The sequence below is a fragment of the Seriola lalandi genome, unplaced genomic scaffold, assembly GCF_002814215.2.
Source record: "Seriola lalandi dorsalis isolate HSWRI2012SDOR001 ecotype SW California unplaced genomic scaffold, Sedor1 jcf7180002054616, whole genome shotgun sequence".
Taxonomy (NCBI): Eukaryota; Metazoa; Chordata; class Actinopteri; order Carangiformes; family Carangidae; genus Seriola; species Seriola lalandi.
The window spans coordinates 262,361-285,341 of NW_019525169.1; the positions used below are offsets into that span (position 1 = coordinate 262,361).

Here is a 22,981-nt window from a genome sequence, read left to right on the forward strand (position 1 = left end):
GATTGTTCTCTTTAAATGTCAGCGCCTTTCATTAACCCCGGAGCCAACGGGGCCGCCACGGTTTTTAATTAGCGCGTGTTTAAAGCATGTTTGCCTTTTTCAAAGGAAGTGTCTGAAGGATACAAAGGGCAGAGCGACGCTGAACAGTCAGATATTAACACTGTTAGAAAGCTAATTAAAACGCAGCTTAATGAGATCAGTGCTACAGGCGTACAGTATCTCACCACAGCGTCCATGAATCGCTGTGAGGAAAAACACGTCTTCATGTCGCTGCGCCGTAAATTAGTTCGTCTCTGTCAAAGGAAGAGGAATTTAAGATGCAGAGCAGAGGGAAAGTCAAACCCAAAACCCCGTGTAAGTCCTAAATAACTAATCTCTACGGACAGAGCAGGAGTGCTGCACATTTCTCCAGTCAACCATGTTACTCACAGAATGACTGATGAGTCCAAAATAAAAGAGTGGCAGATTAATATTTGATGCAAACGGCGTCCAAAATGCAACGACAGCCTACAAAGAGAAGGGATAATGGCTACCCCGAGTCACTCTGAATAAACCCAGACAACAACCTCCCAAGAAACATTTTCAGCAAATTCAGGGGTAGACATTTATCAGCACAGTAAACATCTGTTGGCTTGCAAGTTGAGACTTTCTTAACTTGTATGGATGATAACACAGCTCTGCTATCTCTCCATAATTTTCCCCCTCTCTGCCTCTTTAATTCAAACTGTTCTACCCAACGAAACAAAACCCACCACAGTTCACATTTCAGCTTTCAGGAAATTCTAGGGAGGAACACTAACACTTCTTTAGCAGCTCAAATATTTACTTTTGTTTGAAGTGCAGGGAGACAGGAAGGATAAGATAAAAGGGAGACCAGAGGTTGACAGAACAGGTGTGCGTTGAATGAATGTTAGAATAAGCCGCTGTAGAGTCTAAATAGTACAGCTACTACTTTCCCATTCACTGGATAGATTTCTATTACGATGGCAATAGAGGAAAAATCCTTTTAGGTTTCCTGATCCCATATAGAAAAATAATTTTTTCATCATCATACTGTATGTATGAGATGTCTGCAGATGGTCTGCAGACCCCAGCAGGATGTTGTTTCAACTGAAAACATCCAAAACTATGACCCGAACCTTCACCTTGACAAAAGCAAGATACTTAAAATTTGAAGTGTTAATCCTGAGTGTTTCTGTGGGAGTGGACACCCTGGAGTAAGACAGTGCCAGTCAAGGACACAAGAAATCCAGCTGCCTCTAGGTTTTCTTTCTTTTTGTTTTACATATCTGTAAACTGCATATCATTCATTCTTGGAGTGTTTGCCAGACAAAACAAGTCACCTGAAGATGTCATGTTGGGCTCTGGAAAAGTGTCATGGACAGTTTATCACTATTTTTTCACTATGCAGATTAGTCAATAATGACAATAATCGTTAGTTAGAGTGTGTTAGAGAGAGAGAGATGTGAAAGGAGTTGAAGGTGAAAGTGTCCAGAGATCAGACCTGTTGAGGCGATGACACCAGCTACAGTTGAAGTTGATCTGTGAGGAGATGCAGGTGCTGCAGCTGGTGAACTGGAGACAGGCTGCAGAGGACAAAGATCAAAACAGGTCAAATTTCTGTCAAACATGTTACGCACTCAATAATGCAATTGACATACAGCCGAGGTCCTGTCCACTGGAAAGGTCTCATAATGATAGAGAACTGATCGAATAACACTAAGATCCCTATACTGTGGACTGTGTTGCGACTGTGCCAATAGCTATTACAATAAATTCTCCTTACTGGGTAAAGGCATCATTTCCACGGCTGTGGAATTGGTGATCTTTGTCTTCGTCAGCTCCACGCGGTGGTATTCGTAGATTGTCCTCCGCCTCACGTCTATATTTTGGAGAAAGAAGGGGGCAGAGTGAGAGAGCGAACAAACCGTCACAAATCTTCCACCCAGAGATAAAAACTGGGACAAGTGGTCCCTGAAGAAAGCGGAAAGAGAGCGGGAGGCAGAATCAGGTCATGTGGGATGCTACCACAGCACTTATTTCTCCCCTCTCTTTGTGCCCAAGTGTCAGCCTATGACTTGGCAATGGACGGTGGCAATTTCCCCTGGGAGCTGATATCAATCAGCCCCTGTTGAAAGGCAGCCTTTTCAGTCATCTGTAACAGCAAGTCATCAGCCGGGGTAAGATGGAGCGATTGATTAGATACATCATTGACTCTTATTGCGTTCTGGCCCTCATATGGGCCAGTGTAAAATGGGCTGCTTGCTTTTGCTGGCCATGCATCTTCACTGCCATCAGTGGAAATGGAAAAAGAGGAGGATGAAATACATCCTTTGTTAAAGTCAAAAAGGGTCTTCCAGTGCAGAATATTTTAACAGATCTGATAATAACTCCTCTGTGCTGTTGATATAGTGGTTAATTTAAACTCTAATTGGATTTTTATGTGACTTTCTATGCAGGAGTTCCAAAAATGAATCCGTAAATCTGTGGAATAAAAGACTGTGTTGCACTGCAATGTTCAGCGTGACATTGCTCAATACATGACATCTCTTATAGCACTTGTATTTGCTCGACCAATGAGCTACAAAATTGAAATTCAACACACCAGACTATGGCTGTGTAACATATACACCAAGCAGTGACTTTCAAGTCTCATTCATCACTTAATATTACCATCTGGTGAAACAGTTTCAAAGTTAAAGGAACAGTCTCACATTTTGGACAAGAAGATCAACACCACTTTCACGTCTTTCCGTTAAATATGAAGCTACAGCAAGGAGAAGGTTAACTAAGCTTAGCATGTGTCCAAAAGTCAAAAGGTACCCTTAAAGCCCTCTAACACGTTATATCTCGATTAATCTGCAGAAAATCTGAAGCATAAAAATATCAAGTTGCGGTTTTACAGGGGACTTTGTGCTGGACTTTACGCTAAGAGTGGAATCAGTCTTTAACTATTCTGGGTAAGAAAGAGAATAAGAGTTTACAGATATCAAATTACTCCTTTAACACAATCCAGGGTTACTTTTTTGCCTGATTGATTAATTTTTGGTCTAGGAATTGTTGACCAAGCTGGCTCCAGTGTTGTTCTTCTCATATGATGGGATGTTGTTTCCTTGCAGACCTGCTGGGTTTGATTACACACAGGACAACTGATCAAAGCAGAAGATGTGAGCCAGCTCAGTCTAACCTCAGAACAAGACCACCCTTCCTTCCCCTCATCTCCTCCCCTGGTGACTGGCTTCCTCTTGCCTCTAGAAAAAGGATTATCAGGTGCCTAATGACATGGTGGGGGCCAGAGGAAGGTCAGTTCCCCAGCCTAAGGCTGCTCATGTGTGGGCAGACTGTGCAGACTCGCTGCCCTCTGGTTGTTAGGTGGAAGGAAGCTGCAAATCAGATCCAACATAACCGAGTCTCAGCCACAACAACACAACAACAGCTAATGAGGATTTAGTTACCTTCCACTGATACTATCAAACAGAAGCAGGATTTGCAAAAGTGTGTCATCAATTACGCACAACAGGGTGAGTTAACCTATATCATAACATCATACCCAGAGAAGATCCAGTGCCGCCGTCCTTAGCATGTATGATGTTTATTAAGAAACAGTATTTCATTCATATTTTCTTTGATGAGATCACAACAACAGGCTGCCTCTTATTGCCTATTCATTCAAATCAAAGAGCTGCATGACATATGATGTCAAGCCACTGAGCTGAACATTGATTGTGAAATAATGGCGGGCTCACGCTCTCCTCTCATCAGACAGCACTCTTTGTACTTTTACATTGAAATTTTTCAATGTGTTCAATCGACCTTTTTCACCTCATGATTACACTCTTGGCTCTTTGATATCTCCAATATATTAAATCACAATGTCTCTTCTTAAGCAGAGCTCAGCCATAAACGAAATTAAATTATTGAGCATTAAGCCCTAAAACCTAAAAAGAAAAACAACCATATATCATACATTTATAATTAACAGCGCCAGTCTTGGCACCATCCTGAGAATAAAGATTGTTAATCCAAATAAAGCAAGAAGATATGAAAAAGTGTTTTGGCTTTAGTTTGAGAATAACTCACTGTGACTGATAATGTACAATCTAGCCTGGGGAAAGTAAATTAAAGCCTGGGTCTTCACACATGGTTGTACCTGACCTGTTAATTACACACCCCAGCCACAAATCTTCTCCGTCATCTCTGTCTTTACTGGATGTGCTGGGGGCATGCTCTTTCTAGAGGCAGTGTAAAATGTTTTATTTGAGCTTTTAATCCAAGGCAAAGCTACAGTGGGGTTAAAAAATGACCCTCTGGTTGCCATGGTTGCCATGCAGTAATTGGCTGCAGAGACACTTCACAGAGTTGGAACACTTCTTCATGGTAGAGCCTGTAGCAGTCATTGGTTTCCTGTCTACTTTTTCCGCTGTTAGGATTCAGGCTTAACATATCTTAAAATACCAACATGGCAAAACTTTAATTCTTTACTTATTTTTTAGCTGAATAATATTCCTCTACAAGAACTGTCCCCTCAGCACCATCTTCACCTACATTTCTTCTGTATATGCTGAGTGCAAGAACAAAGGGGGATTTAAGGTCACACATTATAAACTGAACCTACTGCCTGTGGGATCAGATGAACTGCTTATGGAGAACTGAGCAGGAATGGCATCCTGAAAACTCCTGATTCTTGCTTTTTCTAAAGGTTAATCCCTCTCCATCTATGAATACTCTCCCATTAAAGGGCCCTTCTCCGATATTTGTATCAATATGATGACCATCGTTATGAAAAAAAACCTCTGATCTTGCTCACAGCGCGTTTGCTTTCTCCACAAGCTCTTGCCAACAGTTCATGGGCCACATCAATCCCTCTGGACTGACAGGTGCAGGATGCAAATGTTGCCCTTTTCTTTCAGATGCTGATATGAACCTGTGCTCTTCACAAATATCACCTGCTTGTTGCACCGTGAGAAAATAAAGACTTGTTTGTATCAACCGTTACAAGAGTTTGATTATGTTTATTGAGAGATTGTCCAATCATAGCTACGAAACCATGACGAGGCACAGCAGGTTTATTAGGCTTTAGATTAGCAGTGTGCATGTGGCTGAAGTAAAGATGATACTGAATTTGAGGAGTGTTGTCTATTTATTTTTTAGCCTTTTCGAAACCTAAAATATAACTGATTAAATAGTGTGTTTGTTTAGCTCTAACAAAAGCTGCAATTGTTAGCGTGTCTGGGTAACTAACCTACTACCTACAGCAGTAAGTGTAGATATTTTCCTGGATGTATTCACTCCAGAAACCCTGGCCAGCATTAACCACGATAGCTTTATGTCTGCCAGACACTTTGGTTTGTTCGGTCAGTTCAGTTTTCCTAAGAGAGAAAAGGCTTTTATAATGAGGACTGTTTAAGTGAAGACATATGGTTTGAAACTAATAAACAAGAATATAAGATGAACAGCTAATTGGGGTTATCAGATGGTGAGGATGATGACTGGGACCTGTTAGCTATAGCCTCAGTCTTTTAGCACGATGTCATGAACGTAGTCATCAAGTGCATATTTAAGACCCTTGACCGGCGTGGAAACAGTAACTCAGGAGAGTCTCACTTAGTGAACGGTTAGTTACCAAGCAATCTCCACAAATGTTCACACTTTTAGTTTAATGTGACACATAAATGAGGTCAAGACAGTCATTGTATTAACTTTTTGTGTCCGAAGATGTTCAGTTTTCGCTGCTTGATCTCTCCCCGAATATGATTTTAGGTGCGATTAGCGTTATAGTTTCTTGAGAAGTAGAATCAGAGCTGTGATCATTTCAGATGGATTATCAGAGCAGAGAAAAGGTCTGACAGAAGAGGAGCACGTGCACTCCTCAGAGACATCATTCATGTTCGACACAACACCTCAGTCTCAACCCGCTTTTATTCGAGATTTCGTCACTCCACAGCCAAGCAGCGGCACACACTGGTTTCATCATGCTGTGTCGGCGGCATCAAAGCCAGCTTGGTTTATGAAGTCTAGGCGGACTGTGCTAACAGGTTCAATATACAATCTCTCAGTGCCAACTGCAGCTTTCTAAAAGAGATTTTGTAGAAAAGGCCTTCAGATAATGTCAGATACCAGTCTAAATAATCTGGAGAGTTTTACTCTTTAAGCCAACTAAAAAAAACATACTACAAATAAGATAAAGATGCCATGTGAAGGACGAAAAGAGAATAAAAGAAATTAACTTTGACAAATAAATACTATCCAACTTAACGTACCTAATCAAAACTGTTTAAATTTTACTGAATAATTCATATTTGTCATCTCATTATTGTGGCAGGCTTTGAATCAGAGCCCGTGGAAGATGGAGAGTCTGACTGTGGGTACAAAGGTTTTATGTGTTTCTCCTTTGCTCACATTTGCTTTAAATTTAATGGGCCTGAATTGCGGTAACTCAAAAGCAAATAGGACAGGCAGATCTGGAGCTGTGCCCAAATCTCTGCACGATGCCCACTGAGAGAGATGGACCGGTGCCGGAGCAGAGGTGGTGACAGTCTTACTACAGCCCCAGGTGCACTGCTTCTTCATGTGAAAAAATCCAAAGCATGACAGACCTATTGTGCCTACTGATGGTTGCTAAGCTATGATTGGACGACTGCTGTTCTATTTCTTAGTTTTTTAAAACAGTCTGCAATTGGATTAACTGAGAATATCTTCTTCTGGACCAGTGAGTGCTAAAAGCTAGAAGAGCGTGTTTGCTGGAGACTCACTGGGTATCTGTTGGATCTTGTGGACCACCACAAAGGCATCAGACAGGCCCACCTTCACAGGGTGATTGACAGAGCTGATCTGTGACACCTCAACAGGGATCTGAAATAGAAGAAGGGAAAATCAATTACGAGGACCACGACGATCTGTCTGGGACAGGCTGAAAAATAGAAACAGGCCACACCATTCTGACAGCACCACCGATTCTGCCATTTATTACGATCTCCCATAGCAACCTGCTGAGGCATCATGCATCCTCAGTAAGCATGAGGCTATCTTTGGTGTACAGAATAAACATTGCTCACTGAAATCAAAAATATACTTAAACCCATTAGTATAAACCCATTATTTTGTTGCGTTGCCAACACTCACTTCAGTATAATGACCCGAGTGAAAACATGCGAAAATGGGGCAAGACATTTTAAAAAGTCAGACAGAATTAGAAACAGAAAAGGGAAGCAGATTGTAAGATGTGTGGGACTGGGGAGAAGTGGAAAGTGAGTCATGTTTTCTTTTGCCTGTACATACAGTACTATGATGATTTAAAAATGTTCCTTTTCTATGAAATGTCTCAGTAAAGCCTGAATAATTCTAGTGTAGTTAGAGTTGTTTTATTGTAATGTAGCTGGTTAATTCCGATGAGTTTAAGTTTGCTAACTTTGTCTCGACAGCCTGGAAAAGACGCCAAGAACAGATTATTTAATCAGCATTTGCTCTGGTTTCTTCAGTGTTATATAGTAGCTGTTTTTGTCAGTGATTTATGAACTTTGCTGCACACAATAAAAGTCTGAAGATTTGGTTGTTATAGTTAGTTTCAGTATTTTTGGATGTGTTTTGTAGTTTGAAAATGCATATGTATGTGTACGCTCAAGTTCTGGCTTATAATGTATGCAGGGTGGGCACAGTGTGAAAATCAGACAGAGGCACGGACACAAAGTAAGAAATACACACAGTTAGTCAATGACAGACTGAAGACAGACTTTTTTCAGTAGGTGTAAAGAGAACTGGTTGGATTAATCAGTCCCGACCTCTTTGTATGCGAAGACGATCCTGCCAGTGTTGTGCAGCGTGGCCTGGAAGGTGAAACTCCCCAGGTTGTAATTATCCTGTAGGTGGACGTGGTCCCACTGCACCACCAGAGCAGTACCTAGAGCCAGAACCACAGAAAATAAACACACACAGTTTAGTACTACATGTCAGACAACAAAGAATCACAAAAAGGAGAACAGACAGTGGCAATGATAGCTTCTGTCTCCATATAGCTGACACTTTTTATTTTTTTAACACTGACTTGTTTTTCACTGTTTTTGAAACGCTATCTCTGGTGTCTCAGATCTAGCGTGAAATGAACCGCTGACCGGGCAAAGACTCTGAATAAGAAGACATCAATGTAACAATCATGTTCGTAAGGTGATATGTTTTTGAAGGATTATTTCCTGACAGAGACTTCACTTCCCCCTGTGGGTGTGAGGTGATTGACACCGACGGAGTGTGAGCATTTATTTGAAAACACTCCACTGGAACGAGATGAAACAGCCATAAAACTGAAACCTTTGACAAAACCAAATCAAGGCGTGGTGGTTACTCTGGCGGATTCTGTAGTTGTGGCAATTTTCACAACAGTGAAAAGTTTTCCATACTGTACAAAAGCGAGTGACAGCGCCGTGAATGACTTCTTCTGAAGGTATAGGAATGACACAGGATAAAAGCTATCACCACCAGGGATGAATTAAAGCAGCAGGGCAACACTGACACCAACGTAAAGGCTCAATCCACCTATTTACATTTACAAGGATATGTTTTCTCATCTCTAGTGGTATCTAGTCATGCATATAGATAATGTTGTTATTTGCTCTGAAACTTATTTCTTCAAGTTTCCTCTGTCGCCAAACGTGGTTTCTTGCCAGGAGCAGGTGATGGTGATTGTTGTTTGACAAGAGCTTCTGCCATTGTTGTCTTTATGATACAAGAGGTTATAATACGCCTTCTGAGCAGTGCTACGTCCTCAGGGCAGATTGGAGGGTACAGTGAGTCGCTATCAGAAAGCGATGAGTCGGTGCTGGAGCTAGCTGGTTAGTGTGCTAACTTCCTTAGAGGAAAAGATGTGATAGAGACAAGAGTTAACATTGGTGTTGCTTTCCCCAGCTGGAGAAGCTCTTGGTGAGGAAAGGAATGAAGTTTGATGCTGAGCTTGCAACGTTTCTTCTAGACTGGTAAGTAAACAGCTGTTAATGCTAATGTTAGCTATGTAGCAAAAACAAAATTTACAAATAGCTCCTTTAAATTGTCCTTATATCTGCTTATGACTGCATTACAGTGTGTTATGAACCATCGTCAAATGTTTATTGTTTTTATAAATTAAAAAAGGGGGGGGGGGTTCTTTAAAGATGTAGCATCACAGATACAAATCGGGAACGCTGGACTGCTTCTTAAAGGCAGACAGGCTATTTATCCCACTTGACCGCATCAAGTCAAGTGATCATTAGCTGCTGCCTTCATTTGGGGGATGTACTAAATTAGCACCAGACTTCAGCTCTACCCTCCAGACAGCAGGCCTCACATTACTTTTAACACTATTTTGATTTACCGTGGACTCTGGAGAACCTATTGATGTGAAAGCCATTCCCCCTTCAGAGCTCGTCATTTGGCTGTGCACCAGGGCAATAAAGGTTTGTTAACACAACTAATCAATTTTTCCGTCACACAGCCGGAGCTCTTCCACCCAAAATAAAGACCAGAATTTAGCCTCTCTGCTGACAATTTGGAGAGCACAGGCGTCTGCTTGTACAGGAAACCCCATAATAAATTACATGTGGCATGTGTAGCAGCCTCTGGCACTGGACATGCATGTTTCATGTGTTAAAGGAGGAGGTTAAACATGTTAGGGTCTGATATGGTGCTGATATTTAATATCATCTGACTAATATCACAAATTGGAAACTGCAGTGTCAAGGTCAGCAGTTTAAGGCGCACCATTTTCTGAGTGCTGAAACACTTCACAACTCTATAATTGGGGAAATGGGGGAAAAAAAGTACTGAAGAGTTGCTGTGTAATGCACTAGAGAAGAGGGAGTTTAGAAGAAAGGCAGTGAATAACAGAGAGAGGACAGAGCGCTAAATTGCTGCTAACTTATGGCACAGCGGACTTACCCAGTCAGCAGAAGTTAAGCCTAATATAAGTCTGCTTAAAATGCATTGAGTTCAGGAGTTGAGGCTGCCATGCTATCTGGGGCTTCCTGGCTAAAAATACAGAGTGGGAGAGAAGGCGTGGAGGGAGTACACACTGGCCTTGTTTCTAATTCCACTTACAAGCTTAACATGCCATGTGAACTCATAACAAACAAAACAAATCCTGTGCTATTACGCCAGCACACCCTCGGCCTGGTGAGGTAATTATTACTGTGGTTTACATCTCATCCATTTTTTTAAAGGTTATTTCACTCTGTGCTAAGACTTATATATATTTTTTTTTTTTTCATATTTTATTAAATTTGCCTTTGTACTTCTTGATATTGTAAATGTTTTTACGTCTCCTAATGTATAAAAACTAATTTCTGATGAACCATAGGCCTTTTTCACAGCAGAAATTTTGACTTGTCATTGTAAGAAAGCACAGCCGGAACAAAAGCCATTCACACTTATTATTTCAAGTGTCTCCAAAGTGTATCAAGACAAAATCCAGTTGAGATTTAAGACACTTTCATTTACATGTTGCTACATTTATGCACTTTCTTTGTCCAGATCACAAATCTGATTAACCTGTTTTCTATATGCAAATCGAGGACAATGAAACGTTTCCACCTTTTTAACATCTGGCTTGTAAATTTTTACTATTTATACCTGTGACACATCAAGATGTCTCCTGTGACACCTGTTGGTAGTCTTTACCATCTTGAGTCAGCCTTGTGTATGTTTGATCCTTCTGGGTCTGAAATAGTGCTTGTAACATTGCACTTTTCTTAATCTAGTGAAGAAGATATTTTAACCAGAGCTGCTGACAACACACTGAATAATGGATTAATAAATACCTTTCTCATTCTATGAAAATATGAAAATAAATTAAAGCAGAATTCTATAGTTGTGTTAAAATCCCAAAGTGTCACATATGTTTTACAGCTTGTCAGTGGTATTTTTACCACAGAGCTGTCACGAGAGCCCGCTGGCAACAACAGTCAAACTCACGGTCTGTCAGGTGCTGAAACACTTCAGGACTCTATAATTGTGCGCTATCAAACTTCAGGAGAGTTTTAAGATAGTACTTCAGAAAAGTCTTGTCCTAACCAATCACGCGGTCTTTATTTAGCAGATTATAATTAAAAAAAAAAAAAAAACAGAAGTAAAAGTTCTGTTTTTGTGAAAATTGAACGACAAAGCTTCACACTGTCGCTGTGAAGTTTCACACAACTCCCACCACCCTGTTTGTGTAACGAGAACAAACAATACGTCTCTGTTGTGAACGCCTCATCAAACTGCTCACAGTCTGATGGAAAGAAGAACTGACTCTCCCATAGCACAGGAGACCATACAGTTCTTGTGCTGTATTGGCAGTACATTGACTGATGGACAGTGTTTTGAGGAGCAGCCCGGATGAGAATCGATTGACTGCCAGTTTGGTTAAAGCCTGATGAGCTCCACTGCAGAAGGTCACACAGTTGGTCCATCACTCTGCTGCAGAGGTATTAGATGGCGATGACTGACTTGATGGATAACAACCATCACATATGGCAAAGGGAAGGTACACAGACTGAGGAAGGGCATCAATTTAGTATAAAATGAGTAACTGGAATTTAGGGGAATGTCACAGAGGTCACAGAGGGTGTCATAAAAACAAGCCGGCTAGTGCCATTAGCAGTTTTTTCAGCAGCTCTAAAGCCTGAGGACATATGCAGAGGCCAGAGACTGTTTGTAAAGTCACTCAAAGCAACACCCGCCCCAATAAGTTGTCATGAAGAAGGAAATTGCTAAAGAGACCAAAACAATTTTTGTACCAGGCTGTAAACATGTTTATTATGGCTGTAAATTTGGCCATTTTAACATGAGTCAATGGGGGTTGAGCCTAAAGTGGCCATTCAAGGAACTGCAGTGTTTTGCACTTAGGTATCGGCTTCATTTTTCAGCCCTGGATGTTGCAAACAACAAATTTAATGATAGTATTCCAAAATACAACTAAGTCAAACACAGAGATTGAGAGCAACGGACTTTTTGCCACCAGGCTCGGCAGGAAACACGATGAAATCACCGTGGCGTAGCTTGCTAATCAGCAGACTATGGGACATCTAATGTCACTCCACCTTTACCAGAATAAATGGCTGGTTGAGGCCAAAAAATGCAGGTTTGTGCCTCATGCATTAAACAATCCAAGAGAGAGTCCACAGCTCCTTCATATCCCTGCAGAAACAAGATATTAGGAGTAAAATGATATTACCGTTGTCAAAGTAGATAACAGTAGAGTTTCTGGAGACACTTGGGTCAAAGTTGGCCATTAGGGGAGCGATGTACTGTGTAGCTGTTAGCATCCGATGGACCACGTCACCGGTGTAGATGAACCCTGCAGGAGAAAAATAGAAAATAGACAACATATAACTTTCTGTACTCTTCAAAGTTAGAGGCAGATGCTCTTAAACGCTTGGAAACACCAATGTATGATGTTCGATGCATCACTTATAGTGTTGTGCATGCTTTGACAAAGTGTTTTAAGGTAGATTTTCCCCTTTGGGAACAAACATCAATCTTTTTTTTCCTCCATTACTACCTTTCCTCCTTCAATGAAGCTCTTATCTGATACAGCATCCTTCAGGAAGACAACAAGCCCTCCAGTCCAAAGTTAAAAACCCCTCATTAGCCCACAACGATCCCTTCTTTCTCTCTCCCAGGCCTCGTGCTGCAGGCTGCCTCAGCTACCAATGGTGATTAATTAGCACTATTATCTTTTATCAAGAAACGGAAGGACAAATCTGAGGGGCTTTAAAGGAATGCACTGTACGCTGAGCGAGCAGTTATTTATTACCATGGGGTAATAAGCCTAGCTGGTTCATCCCGTTCTTCCACTGGTGTTCTCCTTTCCCTCCTCTTACGTGTGTTTTTGCGCCACATCATCAATCACAGATGTAAACAAGAGACCATGACAACAAAAAGGGATTATGTTAACTTTTCCAATTTATGTGCCCCTACAATGAGGCACAAATAGATTACTCCACTGAGAGGAACGTAATCAGTCAACAAATACTAGAGATGCATCACTTAGCAGCCTGTAAACATAGTTATTAATGGACACCAGAAAAAAAGGGAGAACGCCCACTATTCATCACGAGGGAACAGTCTTTGCATAAAGAATGTGAACTAATGACAACAGAATCAAATGGCATCTTAATTTCTCTACTGACAACAAAGTTTAGCAAAGTAAGCTGCTGTTTTGAGATTAATTCAACAGCAATTCAAAGCAGAATCTATTGTTTCTCACTCTGACTTCGCCTGGATCGCAAAAATATCCACAACGAATCATAACATGCAGCTTTAATAAGAGGTTTTACTCTGAACAAAGAGAAAACCTGGTATTTGGGTGAGGCAATCTCATGTATTTGATGTAATTTACTTTCGAAGAACAGTTTAAAGAATTAGAAACATTCCAGATGACAGTATCTTCAAAAAATGGACATGTTTTAACAACTTCCTTGCATTGAAAAAAAAGGCTAAATTTACCACTTTTGTCTTGCTGATAGTTGCGAAAATGTAGGATTTTTATGAAAACGGATACATGAGGCAGCAACGACTAAAAATATGGTATTTTTTTGACAGGAAAAGTCAATGAGTATCAATATTAAAATCTGAGCACAGGAAGTTTTGGTTAGCTTAGCTGAGAATAAACAGTGGAAACAAGGGAAAAGGTAACAAAATCCTCCTAAGAGAAGCTCTGACGCTCATTAATTTACACATTCTCTCTCAGATATTGTTGTCTTTATACTTCAGTTTATATATGGATTAAACAAACATATATTCAAGCATATAACTTGTTAATTACTGATCTTTAGAGGAGCTTTTAGGTGCAATTTGTTACATTCAGACACAGCTATGCTAGCTCTTTCCCACTTTCCACTCTTTATGCTAAGCTAAGCTAACCAGCTGCCGGCTCCTGCTTTCATACAGACATGAGAGTTAAATCAGTGTTGGACATGGTAAGCTAACTATGAAAACTCCTTCACCTCACTTTGTCAGGACATGGACATTTTCAATAAAATGATCTGTGTATGAAATCATTCTTGTGGAAAGTTCGAGATAAATACAGTATATAAAGTGGCTTCCTGAAGTATGCTGGAAAAAAACCCTGCAGAGACAGAAAAGAGGATTTTTGGGAAAAGTCTCATTGAGGCCAGGCCTCTAAATCCCCAATTCATGTCACCATATGTCTTCTCAAACAGCAGGCGGGCTATAAAAACACATCTATTACTTTGGAAATCAGGAGCAGATCATACCATGAGGGGAATCAATCTTCCCCCAAAGACCACCCTGCTCAGAATTACCTCTGTACACAGTAGAGCTCTGTCAGCACACACACTGAGAGCAGGAGGAGGGAGCGAAGATGTGACTTTATTTAGTTTTGTGAAGTCCTGACTGTAGGGAACTCAACCTGGAAGAGGAGATACCGCACTGTCGGACTCAGTGGTTGGAGTTGCCATGGTTACTGTTATTTTCATTTTTATCAGAAACGTATACGCAGTATTTATGTACTTTGTGTTAAGAGTGGATCAACTTAGTCCAGTTATGAAAAACTGTATGGACTTACAGTGGATATTAGTAACTGCTGTTCGTGTACCGCCAGTGAAGGAAAAACAAAACTAATAAATATCTACAAGGTAAATTAATCAATCTTTAGTCAATTAATGTTAAACATCAAAGTTATGTATATATGGCTGCAACTCACAGTTACTCTTATTACCAGTTAACTGAGTTACAATCTTTTTGGATAAATCAATACACTTTTAGTTTATGAAATTGAAAAATTGTGAAAAATGGTCATTACAACGTGACATCTGCTTGTGTTTTTAATCATACCAACAGTTAACACAAAAACATAATGTCGTCTGAACTAGTTTGAGTTAAGTAGTTAATAAGTGAAGTTAGGGTTAATAAGTTTATTTCCCAAGATGTCGAACTGTTGCTTTGAGGGTGTTTTCAGACAGCAAGCAGACGGGAGGGCGGCTGCCGCTGCCAGTTCATGATGGTTTAACTTTTTCAACTTGCTGCCTAGGCTCATCATGTAACTATGGCAACCACACAAACTACAGCGAGGGAAACGATAGGTTATAGCAACCGATTTTTAGAGGTAGTGAGTCATCTGAACGATACAGCACTTCACCAGCAAACAGATCTGTTAAGAGAACTGTACTGGAGGAGCATCAGCTTCAAAGTTTGCCTACTTGGTCTGAGACAATAAATAACATTTATGATTCTACTTAGCAAAATTTGCTTAATTAATCATATCATGTCGGAGGTTACACCCTCCTGCAATCGATCCAAGAGCTGTGGCAGCAACTGCTCCCTGTCTGAAAGCACCTTAGGCATCGTATTCAGGTCAGCCCTGTTTCAGTGCTTGCAGTGCATAGAGTACATCAGATAAAAGCATCCACCTCATGTTATGTCAGGGTATATGAATGTAAAGAGGATAGGACATAAAGAGACAGGGTTGTTGAGTCTACCCGCCTACATTAATGCAAAGATAAACATGATTCTGTGGTGAATGATGGGGCAGTACACTCAGTCACTGGTGGCAGCTTCATGGTCACATAATGCTGCAACGGCACTTTCAAATCCTTAATCTGATTGTGTCGCGACACAAATGACTTCCTCCAAATCAGCCACTATACATTCCATCTCATCTCATATTTACCCAACATTCGCTCAAACACGTCTCAAATGCCTCCGCTTTGTTTTGACCCTTGTCACTCCTCTCCTTTCACTTTCAACCTCTAAAAAGCTCAGAAATCCTCCGACCAAAACACACACATTTGTGCAGACACACACTCACAATGCCCTGTGTGTCCGAGGGGTTTTATTTCTGATGCTGCCTCTGCTTTCTACCAGCAATCTCCTGAAAACACAATACAACTTATTTGACAGTCTAAAGAAAATCAGACAGCCTCTCAATACACTAAAGAGGTGAGAGCTGCGGGGCACTCAGTAGAGAGGCTATTCATTCATTATGGCGCTCAATAGAGAGGCAGTTCATTCACTTACAGCAGAAGGAGACTGGACAGAAGAAGAAGGAGGAGGAGGTTACTGGGAGAAGAACAGATGTACAAGGAGAGAGGAGAAAGAAAAGAGGAGTTTGAGGTAGAGGATGAGGTCTTATGAAGGTGGGATGGAGATGGATAATTCTTTCTCTGGCAAGCTATGTTTACATGTGCTGCTATCCAAAAGTGCTGGGCTGTGTATGTCCAAGAAAAACATGAGTGGGAATTAGCAGCCCCACTAGACTAAAGCTTCACTTTATTGGACATTGTGTTTAGACTAGGTCTTTGTTCTTTAGTACTGAGCTGTGTTTAATTTACAAGCTATTTTCTGTTTATCACAGCTGTCCTGAAGCTGGGAAGAGTCAGGACTGGATTTTCAAACACACCCGTGTTTTATTTATTTTTATTTTATTATTATCCGTGTTTTGTTTTGTTTTTTGTCCTTTTAATACTAAACTTTGAGGTTTCTATTCAAATTAGAAGCCAGATTTGTCTGTTTTTAATTTCTTATTGATACAAAACATACTTAGTCGGCCTATAACCAGCCAGAGCATAATGTGTTTTATGTTTGACAAGTGCGATTTCTTTGGAGGACTAAAACTATCAGTGATCGTCACCATGCATGAACAGACACTAAAGTCAAACTTCATTAGGCTAAAAAAACCAACGTAAGTTCTCCTCTTGTGGCACTGACTCCCTACCTTTTAGACCTTAAAACTGTTGTTTACAACTCTACTTTTACAAATGTATTTTTCCAGGGGACACATTATTACTTGGATTATGTCCAGTGACAATGTATTTTCCAGTAAATAGAGTTCTAAAGTTTTGTACCACACACAAGTTGTAGAGATGTTGTCAGGGGAAGGATGGGCACTTTGATACTGGAGAGCAGGGTTTGCAACCTGAGTCTGTGTGTGGTTCGGTTTGGGCAATAAAAGCATTGGTTAAAGATAGATTTCAGTTTCATTTACATGTTAATAAAGTGAATACAAGTCAATATTTAGGCAAGAGCGTGATCTTTTCCTAATCCTGACCAAGTGCAATGAGAGCCTAAATATATCCACAAAGATGTCCACTCATTGTGTTGAACACAATTTAGACATGTCTGTACACAAAAAGTACAAAACAACCCGCGACAATAAGTGTCTCTAACACCACAGTTTGCCATGATGACACACACACACACACACACACAAACACACACAAGGTGAAAACAATACCAGCCCCGATGTCGCAGCTGATAATAGTCTCTGGGAAGTGGAGAACACAGACTGACCCCATTTCCTTTCATGTCTCCTTTCACCTTTCTGCGTCACACAAGTTATGTATTTGAAACCTTACACCCTAGTTCTTGTGGTTGAAAAAAAAATCTGCTGCTGTGAAACTGCATTTAACTATCATTTGCTAAAGATGTTCATGTGTTTTTCTGAATTTATGTTTATATTCTGGTTGTTAAGTGCGACAGCTGGCTCTGTAAACAGCATACCACAGCTGGATATCCGTCTACGCAGCTGGCGGTGGTCAGATCATATATCATCACTGATATTCGCAGTCTGTACATGCCGAGTCCTCCACACAGCCTTCAATACAAACTAGACTCTCACAAACAACCTGTCAGTTCACCGCTGGACCTGCAGCATGTCACTGCAGACCCAGGAAGCCTCAGTTACTTTAATGTACCTTCCTGACTGGAAAAATATTCCCTTTGTTGACATCATCCATTTGCTCTCTCCACAACATTTCCACATATTCTGTCTCTTTTTCACTGTTTGAGCTTCTACGCAGCTGTAGTCTATTGAACTGACTTTGTAAAGTGATATGAGTGAATTTAATGTAGCAGTGTTAAAGGGGTGTTTTGTTGATGTCTGCCGGATGTCATTCTGACACTATACCACAGGTGTAGTGCTGCAACCAATGATCATTTTCATCATCATCAATCTTAGTTAGAAAACAAAATAAATCAATATCTTACTAATACATTTTGCCTGACTTCAGCCTGCAAACCTTTTATTATCTTAAAAAGGAGGGAGAGATTCTTTCTGATACCTATCAGAATATCAATTTGTTTCAACATTTCTCTGAAATCAGACAAAATTACTTCTTACCATGGAGACTTTTTGCAGAGAGAATCTAGATTTACAGTATGTAAAAACCATAAAAGTGGACTTAGACCTCAGTTGTTTGACAAGGCTGCATGCCAACCCAGTCTTGGCCACATCTCTAATGTGTGTGACGATTGGCTGCTTGACTGTTTAGAAAGCAACTGTGTCTGTGAAAATAAAAAAAGGAATAAATGTAATTGTAAGTCTGCTGCTCTTCCATCACACTCTGTTCAGAAATTATCTTCTCCAGCAGAGTTTCAGCGTAGGTAGCAAAAGGAAAATATTTGCTGAAGTAAAAACAGTGACTTGCTGACAGCGATGAAAGTGGGGAGAAAAGATGGTACAGTGGGGAGAGGAGGACGAGCTGAGTGATGGGCCCTGAAATGGAGGGATAGGAGGAGGGCGTCTCAGAAACAAAGCCCAAGAGGCCTGCGAGACGCAGATAGCTGCCTCCTCCTCCTCGGTTACCCCTCTCTTCCACGGCCTCATCCCTCCATCTCTGTCTGGAGGAATGCAAATTCACATTATCTCCTCTCTGCTAGCTGCGTCTGCGCCCGTCCATTCCTCGTCACCATCATCCAGAACGTCCCTACAGCCAACACAACTTTGCCAGTGATCGAGAATCAAGTGGGAAAATGAGAGTGATGATGATAAGGGACAGGACAGATTTTTTTCTTTATTATTCCAGTGGCAGCTAAACGCAGGGGCAGCATCTCTGAAATAGCTGGGTAAAGAGCAGAGCTTTAGTCTTTGATGTGATAATAGCTGGTTGGGGTGTTGTGGTTTCGCCATCAAGACTCAAGTGGAAAATTGCTTTGCACACTCTGGCAGACACGTCTGCTGAGTCACGTGTCTAACCCACACATACACATCCTCTGATATCCCCACCTCCTTATCCATGCCTATCAGGGTGTGCTAGGCCACTTGGCAGAGGGACTCCAGTTTCCAGTCCAAACCCATCAGTCTGGTTTCTTTTCCAGTTAAGTCTGGTGTAGAGCTGCTGGTGCTGAGTTTTGGGAGGGTTTTTTTTTTGTTTGTTTTTTTTTTTTAATTTTATATCCAAGTCTAGCAGACTACCCCATGGAGGTGAGAGCAGTAAATGGTCTTGTATCAGACTGACTGGTTGGCTGGCAGAGTGTTGTTGGTGGTTTTGTACTGTGGTTTGTGTCAGAGGAGCCTTTCAGAGCCGAGTTTCCCAGAAACAACATCCAGAGAAATAACTCATTGTTTGGTCCTTTTCAGTGTTCATGGGTGAGATCTCTTTGTACAGGGGCAATGTCACAGTCACAGGTACACCCAGTACCACAGACCCATTCAGACACACAAATATGTGTACACACACACACACACTCTCTCTTTTTCTTCACCATTTCATAAATGCCTCTGTACTCCAGACTCATTTCATAAATCTTACCACATTCCCCCCCTAAACCCTGCAGCAATAAAAACTGTCTGTGTACTGTCTAATATGCCAAGCACATACTGTATATCCAATAATAACACTAATAACTACTATTGAGAGAGCAGAGTCCAAGAACAGTGTTCACTTACCACCAGTTGCCACGGTGATTTCACGCAGGAAATGTCCATAAAAAGGGAAATCGAAGGACAGATTAACTCTCTGTGAGGGGAAAAGCAGACAGATGACCCCGGTCAGAAAGATAGAGGTAAGAGAAGAATCAGAGAAGAGATTGTTCTCATCTTCAAACAACAACAAAAGGATTTAGATCAGAGGGAAAATGTGGAAAGGACCCAGAGTGCTTTATTTTGGGGGGCAATCATTGGTCATTAAAGAATAGGAATCTAAAACAGAACCTCAACTTCAACTTTATTATTATCATGATGGAAATTCATTTTGCAGACAGGCATTAAAACATTACACATGCAGGCTACTGTTGAGGATGATCAGAAACTATATAAATGTCAAGGACATAAAAATATATAAACTATATCGGACCTTCATCACATCTTAAAATGAGAGGAAAGATTTCTGTCCTTGAAATATAAAAGTGATTTTTTATTAAGGAGACGCTTCTACAGGCACTCATGGTTAAATACATATTTATGTATGTACTCGATCTGTAGACCTGTAGATCTCTATTTTAACAGTCAATAAAGTCAAAATTGTGACATTAAACGTCCAAAATACATTTACTAAATAAACTGTATTAAATATATCAACATTTTGACTTAATCACACAATGTTCACCAAGTATCTCATAGTTCTGTCTTACCATGTGTATTTTTAGTTTTAGCCATACTAACTTTTGTTGTAGTGACATCATCAATACCAACAAAACTAACAGCATTTCCCTTTAGTCCCAGCTGTACTTTTTGTTGGGTGCTAATTAGCAAATGTTAGCATGCTGACATGCTAAGATAAGATGGTGAACATGGTAAACATAATACCAGATAAACATCATCATGTTAGCATGCTGACTTTAGCATTTCATACGGTAGTTCAACATTCGAGAAAATGTAGTTCCAAAGCAAAGGGCTGTTTGACGGCAAGATAAATGAAAAATACTCTAAATAAAGCGTACAAGCGTACAAGTCTGGAAGGGCTCTGATCCATATCTACTGCAGGTGATACACTGACCGTATACAACGACCTCACACTGGCCCACCTTAAATAACCTGAACTATTCGTACAGCCTCACAGAGCCGCTACTGTAGCATGGCTGTAGAGTCTTGAGGCCAACTCATTTGGCCATGTGGGTCTGAGTAAACCCCTGCGTGGATATCCGCAGGCAGCCCAAAATTTGATCTTCATCATTTCATCATGTTTTTTAGAGCGCATCTGCGGACCGTCCAAGTCTGTCCTGGAGTACGATCAAGGCTTTTTTGTTATGTGAAAATTATGACATTAAAAAGTTATGCTATTAACTATGTCAGAATTAAGAGGAATTGAGGTAACATGAGGTAACACTTTGACACTGACAATTTTCTTCTTTCATAAACTTTACCAACTCAGTCAAAGTTTTTGTCTTATTATAATTTACACTCATAATACCACATGAAACCATAGGTATCATTCCAAACTTTTCATCTGCATTTTTCTTTTTCTGGCAGAAATGGGCTCATACTATTAACAAATTGTTGATGAGAATTAACACATAATAAAATGAAAATACAGTACTTTAACATTTTTGTATTACAATAACAATCTGTTCATGAACATTCCCACAAATGATGGTCTTCACTATTTTATCCCTGGACTGAATATGTCACATCATACCACTGCCAGAAAATGTTATGGAGATAGACAGTCTTCAGTAAACATGGAGCTATTATACATTATCCTAGATTATGCCAGAGGGAGTAATCCTGTGGCAAACCACACTGAATCACGCTGACTATACAGCCAATCCAGAGCTTAACTTTTCTACGATCCTGTGATGGAGCTGACCTCTGCGGCTGTGTTTTGTTTTACGACCTTACTGGCCAATTTCTTTCAGCGTCGGGCCAAAGCTCTTGCAGGCAGCAGTGCCAGGAAGGAGCATGAAGCTCTCTCCAACCCTGTTCCCGCACCAAGAGTTTTATGCAGTTTCTCAGGACTTTAACTGCAATCACCATAAACTGTGTTTGTTTAAATTTTTAGTCTTTTGACACAGTGTATGAATTTCAGTGCAGATGGTTTTCACTTCTCTTTGCAATGCAATCTTGCAATTAAGCTATCCAGGGAAGATTTCCATATGTCCCTTTTGACTGAATTTCTTGGCTGGCCATTGAATTGGGAAATTCACTTATTGATCTTCTCAGATTAAAGTAAAGTCAGAGACACCTCCCACATCCCTCCTACACTATTTGGAAGAAAAGCCTCGCCTCTTCGCCAGGACGTTCTGTGGCTAAAAAGAATAGCCTGCCTCAAATTGTATGGTTCAATCCATCATTACATGACTGAAGGTAGAGGAGCAGAATGCACAATGTGGGACTCTATTCTATCTCCTCGCCAGCTATTGTTCACACTGGGCGCTTTCTCTCTTTCTGTGCGACTGCCCTGCTGCCATGCTGCTCTGTCTCTCCAGTCAATCTGCTGCTGCCTTGTGTGACTTCATCAGTATGCACCTCACATGGGTCACCTGCTTTTGCTGAGGTGGAGGGAAGGGAGATTTTAAACTTCACTGCGGAAAAGCTTCGTAACTGTTCAAATTCTTAAAGGAATACTTCACATTTAAAAAAAAAAATAAAAATCTTATTATTGTTGCTGCTGGCTTTATCTTTATTTTTTTTATCTTTGACCACACATCACTGGCTCAACTAACCGGTTATTGAGCACCAGTAAGCTTATCACTGATCTGATTTGCGTCACGGTGTATGTGTTTGTACATGTGTCTGATCTCCACATGCAGGATGTATTTCAGTGGGAAATCTTGAAACAAATCAAAGCCTGACTATAAGCAGATTAATGGATTTTTCTCAACAAGTGCATTTGTACAAGGTAACAGCAACATTTTACCCTCTCAAGTCCCTTCTGCATTAATAAAAGTTTTCCTATTGGTACTTATTATTGACTTTTACTGTGCAGAGTGATGTATGTGCAGAGTGTTACACTGGAGGACTGAAAGTTTCTCTGCGAACATCTTCTGGAAAAAACGTATTTATTTGTCTGAAAACAGGAGACCTTTAAATTTGCCAAGACACAAGCCTATAATGTAAATATTCAACTCTTACGTGCAGCACTAAGGAAATCTCCTAATGTCTGCAAGTTTGTTGGCTTACCGCTGCTTGTCTGTGCGTGTTGGAGAGGATGCCATGGATCTTCACTTTTTCCTTGTCCATCTGGTCAATATTTACCCACAAGTCCTTGCTCATTGGATCTGACGGCCCATATGTTTTTGATGTGTAGTAGTTGTGATCTGTATCCTCCTGGAAAAAGACAAAAGAAAATGCACCCTGTGA

At 40.6% G+C, this 22,981-nt stretch overlaps 1 protein-coding gene across 2 annotated transcripts in view; it reads right to left on the bottom strand.

Annotated features, from left to right (window-relative positions):
- plxdc2b (plexin domain containing 2b) overlaps positions 1 to 22,981 on the bottom strand; it is an 83,940-nt gene that overhangs the window by 15,104 nt on the left and 45,855 nt on the right. For both annotated transcript variants that reach the window (XM_023420015.2, XM_023420016.2), the window contains exons 3-9: positions 22,802 to 22,948; positions 19,631 to 19,700; positions 12,176 to 12,298; positions 7,779 to 7,897; positions 6,753 to 6,852; positions 1,787 to 1,882; positions 1,505 to 1,586 (exon numbers count right to left, since the gene is read on the bottom strand). In XM_023420015.2, coding sequence (XP_023275783.1) covers positions 1,505 to 1,586; positions 1,787 to 1,882; positions 6,753 to 6,852; positions 7,779 to 7,897; positions 12,176 to 12,298; positions 19,631 to 19,700; positions 22,802 to 22,948 — 737 coding nt within the window. The remainder of the gene's footprint in view (positions 1 to 1,504; positions 1,587 to 1,786; positions 1,883 to 6,752; positions 6,853 to 7,778; positions 7,898 to 12,175; positions 12,299 to 19,630; positions 19,701 to 22,801; positions 22,949 to 22,981) is intronic.